Consider the following 8,272-nt stretch of genomic DNA (forward strand, 5'->3'; position numbering starts at 1 on the left):
CGGTTGATTGTGGAAGGGGACTCTCTAATAGTTATTAAAAAACTGACCAAAAATGAGGAAGATAGATCGATTATTAGGCCGATTGTTCATAATATTCATAGATTGCGCCAGGGCTTTGATGAAGTCTCTTACCAGTTTGTGAACCATCCGCTTAATGCTGCAGCCCATATTTTGGCAGTGGAAGGTCGGCATCGGAAAGTGTGTGGGGCCTGGGTTGATGAAATACCGAAGACTGTGCGTTTGGTGGTGGAGGAAGATTGGTTGCGATGGTGCCAACGGATCTAAGGTCCATATGTTCGCTTTGAGTTAGAAAAGGTTCATTGAATCTCTAATTTTGTCTGCAAAGTGCTGCTGGCTTTCGAACTCTGATTGATAATACCGAAGGAAATGAAGCCTGTTGTGGCTGATAATGGAGATTGAAAAGTTTTGTTGCAGGCTTACGCGTCTTCTGCTTATTAATGTTTCGTTACTTTTTAGGCTTAGTTTTAAATTTTCTTTTATGTTGGACAGCTGTGATTTTCTTTGCTGTATTTTTGTCTGTTTTTGTGAACTTTTAGCTACTCTTTTGAGCCTGTTAATGCTAATATCAGTCATTTTATCAAAAAAAAAGTGTTGTGTTATACAAGGATGGATTTAGGGGTGATCAATTTGATATAATTATTTTTGTTATGAATTCTCAGTTACATGAAATGAATTCGCACTTCAGTGATAATGTAGTAGAGCTGCTAGCACTTGGCTCTGCTTCGGACTCATAATATGAATTTAAAATTTTTTAGGTTGAAGGTATTTGCAAGCTAGTGAATAACATTTATCTAAATGATTTTACAAAGCTAGAAATGCAACATATGAAGATTCAATTGAAGTACTTTGAAGTTGATGCTCATAAGAGCTTAGAGTTGAAGAAAGTGTTAATGATCATAAAGTTGTATCAAGTGTTAGCAAGGATAAAGAAATTAGAGATTTATCTTCTTGTTGCTAGAATTATTCATCTTGTGCTAACTCTTCTAGTGCCTATTGTAATAATAGAACAAGTATTTTCAACCATGAAAATCGTGAAGACGCCTTTAAATAAAATAGAGGATGATTTTCTTTCTTACTTGGTGGCATAAATGGAGAAAGATATAGCTTGACAATTTTCAACAGATTCCCCCATTGATGATTTTGACTTAATGGAAAATCAGAAAGTACAATTTAAGATCAATTTTAAGAGATAGTGTTTTAGTTACTTCAATTTATGTTTTCTTTGTAAGTAGATTATATTAACATTTGAATCAAATCCTAGATCCACCCTATTGGTTTTTTTAATAAAATATCCATCCCTATTGTCATATACACATATATATATATATATATATAAAATAAGAAAGAAACAAAAGAAAAGGAAAGGAAAGGAAAAAAGTTTAAAAATAGTCAAAACTAAATTTGACATTAATAGAGTCAAGTCCATTTAAATAAATAAAACAAAACTTGAAACCTTAAAACCCCAGATACTAAGGTCTAAATTTAAACTTGTCAATTGACATTCTCTTTTTTATTGAGGAATTTAATAATTAAAACCTATATTGAACTTGACGCCCATGAATATTGAGTTACTTCAAAATTAAAGGATTTGTTTTTCATAAACTTAATTTGGGAAATAATAAAAATTTCCCTATATTCAAGTAAAAAAAAGCTTGAATAACTATTATCAAATTAAGAAAATTACAAACCATAATGGACTAATAATTGATATGTTTTTAACTTAAAATGGAATAGATCTAGATAGAAATCACATATATTGAGATTTAAATCAAAATAAATTAAAAAAGTTCAAAAAATTTACATAAGATAAGACTCGAAATTAGACCATCAGATTTTTACAACGTCAACCTTACCAACGTAGTCAGACCAGACCTTATTGGCAAAATGATAATACTATTAGTGGGTTATTAAAAAAAAAAACTAGTTCAACATTGTTAAATAGTTATTTATTAATTTGGAAATAATAATTACATTATAAATGTGATGATGAAATTAAGTTAAGTTGAAGTAAATAAATTAAATATAACTTTATAAGTAAATTAAGAGAAAAGGTTTTATTCAATGAGTGTATATAATCATCATTTCGCCAAGTTATATATTTATATGCAAATTAATTAATTACTCAGGTTAACAAAATTTATTTCCTCTTAAGAAGTAACAATCCATAGTTTTTTTTTACTTTTAAATATTTTTAAGTAAATGTTGATGTGGCATGCCATATTAGCATATTTGTCACGTGGCATGTCACATGTAAGTTTCACAATACTTTTGTTAGTCATTTTAATGTTAGTTAATGATTAACGACAATTTTCATTAACTAAAAAGTTTAATTAATTTTTGTCACTTAGAACTCAATTACCTACACTTGTTCCCTAAAAATTCAATTAATTTCATTTATCTTTTACTAAGAGCTTTTAAACCACTCTACCTTACTTTAAAAAGTTCATATCATCCATTATTATTTTCTAGTTTTTAAGCTTTCGAGCCATAAGTAATTATAAATCATACTCATTTGATTAACAAAATTTCAACTTCATTTTTTTCCATCTTCCTAAAATAATAAAATAGCAAAAGGATTTTATTGCAATATCTAGTAATATATTTTAACTTGAATTGTGTAAAATATCAAAAATGTTAATTGAGCATTTTATTAAGGGTAAACTAAATAAAAATAGTCACTTTTGTTTGTCTTAGATTACATTTTGGTTACTTATGTTATTGTTTTGTTACAAAGTGGTCACTTTACCGCTAAACTCCGTTACCTTCCTAACGACGGTCCTATGTAGCAGTCCAAATGGGTTTTAAATGCCAACTTGGATGTCCTACGTGGCAGTACAAATTAAACTGATTTAATTAAAGATCTATTTTCATTCCAACAACTGGACATCCAAGTTAGCATTAAAAAACCATTTGGACTGCCACGTAGGAGTGTCGTTACAGAGGTAACGGGGTTTAACAATAGAGTGACCATTTCGTAACAAAATGATAACGTGACTAAAACATAACATTTCAAACATAAGTGACTAAAATGTAATCTGAGACAAACAAAAGTGACTATTTTTATAGTTTACCCTTTTATTAATAAATATAAAAAGAAATCATCATCACAAATTTTCTTTTCTATTTATAAACATTTACAAAAGCGAAAAAAAATGCTACAAATCACTCTGAGTGGTTATAATATGAATAGATATGATTTAAGTGATTTTTGAAAACAACACATGTGGGTTGATCCCTTTTTCTCTACAACTAATTCAACACTATCCCTTATATAAAGGCATCACAATGTTGTGGTTTCATTGCATCAACAACTCTCTGTCTCTCTCTGTCAATAAGTCTTGCTCATTAATAAGTTCTATAATAAAGTTCCAAATGGATCGTTCCTCTCTTTCAGTCTCAGTTACTTTCTTTCTTCTGCTGATTCTTTTAACCACAGGTTTTTCTTTAACCCTTTTATTAATTTTTTGATTCGTCAAGAATTTAAGATTTCATAAAATGTATTTTCGTATTTAACATGTTCTTTGATTTTCTTGCATTTATTTATTATGATGCAATCGTGTGAAACGAAATAGAGATGGGACCTATGTCAGCGGAGGCTAAAACATGTGAGACTCAAAGCGGTAAATTCAAGGGGATGTGCATGAGTTCTACCAACTGTGCTAGTGTTTGCAAATCAGAGCCTGGTTTTGACGGTGGACATTGCCAAGGTTTTCGTCGTCAATGCGTTTGCACTAAGCCTTGTTAAACCACTAAGCTTTGTTAGATCAGTAACCTATTATATTTCATTGTCACCAAGATTTCCCTTTTTTTTTTTTTTTTGCTTATCATGCATTATGTGCTTGAGAGTTGAGAGAAATAAGACATCTCCAACATATTTTGTATACCAATAATTTTGTTATTATAATTAAATAAATCTTTTATGATGTTTATATTGCATATGAATTAACTTCAAGATTAATTTTATAATTTTTCGTGTACATATTAAATTAATTAATCATCTTATTTTAGAATACAGAAAATGGGTTTGCACGAAATATATGAAATGAATCACAAAGTATTTGAACTATAAGTCATACTTAATATTCAAACCTCGCGGCCGAGTCAAAAAATTTCAAACAAAGAGTTATATTATTTATAAATTGAAAGATTTTTATTCTTTCAAACTCTCATTAATTTATCCTTATTTTGATCAAAGGACAAACCTTTAAAGTAAATATTAATTAAGAACTATATTAATAATATATGAGCTAATATTTTATGCATCGTGGGACTCATCCACGGTTAATTTATCACAACATGCCACTTTTATTAATGAGAAAAATAACTATGTAATCAAATATTTATAAATAAATATTGATAAATTTATTTAAATTTAATTGAAAATTAATAATATTTTTTGGATAAGTATTTGTATTTTATCCAAGAAGTAGTAAACAATAATATTTTGTGCAACAAACCAAAGAATTAGACTACTTCTTGAATTCTTGCTAACAGATGATCCACAAAAGTTGTAATTCTACTAAATAATCTACCATTTCGCACTAGATGAATGCACATAAACATTCCAAGCCAACATAAGAAGATATGAGATAAGGGACTTACACTTAAGATGAGTTATTGCCCAACATTGTTCTTGATCCAACAAACCAACCATTATCCCAATGCCACACACTTCCAGAATTAACTACCAAAGCCCGCAAGAATATTCACATTCAAAGAAAATATGGTTCCGAGATTCAAGACCAGAGGAGCATAGCAGGCAATTCCTTTCACAGCAATCCCTATAGGTAGACTCTTAACAGAGACTACTGCAAGCTCCTTAAAACTTAAAATCCTTTTTCAATTCTAATTGCTGGCTGAATTTGGCTCAACTAACCAAAAAGAACTCCCACTTAAAACATAATTTTGAACCCAAGCAACCCAAAAAGACCCTTCTGAAGCAAGCAAGGAATGAACTAATTGCAATATGCAAGCTTGGTTCCATTCCTCAAGACAATTGAATCCCAGTCTTCCTTTAGACTTGGGTAAGCAAATATTCCTCCAACTAACCCTTGCACTAGTAGCTTAGATGTTGCTACCTTTCCAGAAGAACCAAGCACACAACTGGTTAACTTACTTCAACACAGACTAGGGCAATAGAGATTACTTACTCCAAAATTCTGCCTACAAAACTTAAATGAAGATTTTATTAAACTACAACAATGAAAATTTCTAAGTTTCTCAGTCAATTTTAAAAACTTTAAACTGTAACTTCACATAATCCAATTAATTAATTATCTCTCATTCAATTATTCAATTTATGTAATTAGTAACACATGATTCAATGATATTAACTAGACCATTTCAGTATCTAACTAAGTTAATCCCTCTTCCCCACTAACTATATCCCTCCACTAGGCAAGTTGGGTGAAGTCACCAAGAACAAACTTATTGGGTCGATTAGGGCATCAAGTATATTCTTATTCTAGCTGCAAATTAACTTGTTCGTTAGTGCTACTAAAGTTAATTATAATATATTCAATTTAGATCTAAATCTTAATTTTCTTTTCCAAGACAAATAAAGATTATCAAATTAATGCAACTTGGTGATAAAGTAGGCAAATTAAATAAGCATATAACTGAATAAATAATTAGCACGGATCGAAAAAATCAAAGAGAAAATAATTTAATTAACTAAACAATAGGATCTATTGTTGTTCCAAGAAAATAGAGTTTAGTTCATAATAAGTTGAAAAACCACACAAAAGATATTTAGAACAGACTTTCATACAAAAAAAAGATAAAAATAATCTAGAGATAAAAATAGTAATAGAATTTATGTCGAGCATCCATATATCTTTTTCTTCTTGTTTTTTTCAAGCTTAAAGTTCCCCTTAATGTGAGAGAGTTGATTTTTAGCCTCCAAGTGATTTCTTCTTCTTTTCCTCCTTCCTTTTCTCTTAAATCTCATCACCATTATATTAGGATTTTAATTGCACCGCTTCACTGCACGCAAAACGATACTAAAACAACTCTAAATATGAGGGTTATTATGGTGTCAACTACAACAACAAAATGAACATTTTCAGCTATGAAAATCGTGAAGATAATGCTTTGAAATAAAATGAAAGATGATTTTCTTTCGAGTTACTTGATGGCATACATCGAGAAGGACATTGCTCGACAATTTTAAACCGATTCTTTCATTGATGACTTCAATTTAATGAAAAATCAAAGAATACAACTTAGGATGTTCAACTTTAAGAAATAATGTTATATCTTAAGTTACTTTGATTTATGTTTTCTTTTAAGTAGACTATGTTAACATTTAAAAAGTAATAAATTACTATTTATTGCTAGATCATACTTATGTTTAGCCCCTTGAATCAAATCCTAGATCCATCCATGATGGGTTTTTTCTATATAATAAAAAGAAAGAAAAGAAAAGACACAAAGAAGTAAAAATATAGTCAAAATGTTAAACTAAACTTAACATCAATGGGTGTCAAGATTCATTTAAATAAATAAAACAAAACTTGACACCCATGAGTATTGAGATCCTAATTAAAATTTGTCTATTAACATTCTCTTTCCTCATCTCCGGATCTTGAAGAAATTCATTAATAAAAAGCCTATACTAAACTCGGCACCTATGGGTGTCGAGATACTCCAAAAAGTTAAATTTTGGAAAATAAATTTTATAGAAACTTAGTTTGGGAAACAATAAAAAAAATCCCTATATCCAAGTTTGAAATAAATTTGAATAACTATTATCGAATAAAAGAAAATATGAAGCATAATAAATTATTAATTGAAATATCTTCGATCCTAAAATGAAATAAATTTAAACAGAATTCACATATTTTTAGATTTAAGCAATCCCTTTTTCTCGATAACTACCTCAACACTAACCCTTATATAAACCCATCCCATTGTTTTATTTTCATTGCATTAACAACTCTCTCTCAATTAATAAATTCCAAATGGATCGTTCAGTTTTAGTTGCTTTTCTTCTTTTATCATTTCTTCTAGCCACAGGTTTTCCTTTAACCTTTTTCAATTTATTGTCTTTTCAATTAATTTCTTGATTTCTCATGATATCATAAAATATTTGTATTTAACTCATTCAACTAGGCATCACATAATGGAATATTTAGGGAAAAGATGTTAAATGTACCATGCTTAATTTATGTATATTTCTTTAAAGAAAAAAAATGTGTTTTCGTATTTAATATTGACTCTTTTGAATAACATGTTCTTTGATTTTCTTGCATTTATTTGTTATGATGCAATCGTGTGAAACGAAATAGAGATGGGGCCTATGTCAGCGGAGGCTAAAACATGCGAGGTTGAAAGCGGTAAATTCAAGGGGATGTGCATGAGTTCTACCAACTGTGCTAGTGTTTGCAAATCAGAGCCTGGTTTTGATGGTGGACATTGCCAAGGCTTTCGTCGCCGATGCTTGTGCACTAAGCCTTGTTAGATCAACAATCTATTATATTTCATTGTCACGAAGATTGCCTTTTTTTACTTATCATGCATTATATGCTTGAGAGTTGAGAGAAATAAGACATCTCGAACATGTTTTGTAAACCAGTAATTTTATTATTAGAATTAAATTAATCTTTTATGATGTTTATATTGCACAAAAAATATTAATATTGATGGTCAAAAAAAATTCTCAACATTAATTTTAAAATATTTTATTTTGGTCAAAAATAAACATATTATGTGGATTGAATTTTAATTCAATTGACATAATAAGAACTTTTCTTATTTGCGAATCCCATCACCATTAGACATTAGATCTCCCTTATCAACCCAAATTTCACTATTTTCCTCACTACAATAGGGGCATAAATGGCTGCCACAACTGATACAAATTAACACCTCTGCCATATAATAGTAACAATCCCAATACATTTAATATCCTATCATCATCACCCTTCCCCTCGTTAGCCCCAACCGACAGTACTAAATCCTTAAATGCTTGGAGAATTCTATCCACCTCTTTGGTACCATCTTCCTTATCACCACTGAATGTATCCATGGAAGAATTCATATCTGTATCACAGCCACAGTATTGATTAATCACACTGGATCGAATTCATTAACAAAGACACTGTACCGCTCATTCCCAACTTGAAGTTGAATAATCTCATCAATACGATAAGAACAATTTGTTATAATTTGTATATTGGCTTTCATAAAAGAACTAGGTTGCAAAGTCCCTTCATCAACAGAGACGAATTCATCCCACCTTGCCTAAATG

At 29.8% G+C, this 8,272-nt stretch overlaps 1 protein-coding gene across 1 annotated transcript; it reads left to right on the forward strand.

The window, feature by feature from the left end:
- Positions 1–6,966: 6,966 nt before the first annotated feature.
- On the forward strand, positions 6,967–7,591 carry LOC105776450 (defensin Ec-AMP-D1-like). The gene is made up of 2 exons (XM_052629910.1): positions 6,967–7,038; positions 7,311–7,591. Exons 1-2 carry the CDS (start codon positions 6,984–6,986, stop codon positions 7,481–7,483), a joined length of 228 nt encoding a protein of 75 aa, XP_052485870.1. The 5' UTR covers positions 6,967–6,983; the 3' UTR covers positions 7,484–7,591.
- The last annotated feature ends 681 nt before the right edge of the window (positions 7,592–8,272 follow it).

Source organism: Gossypium raimondii, chromosome 1 (genome assembly GCF_025698545.1).
Source record: "Gossypium raimondii isolate GPD5lz chromosome 1, ASM2569854v1, whole genome shotgun sequence".
NCBI classification, from domain to species: domain Eukaryota; kingdom Viridiplantae; phylum Streptophyta; class Magnoliopsida; order Malvales; family Malvaceae; genus Gossypium; species Gossypium raimondii.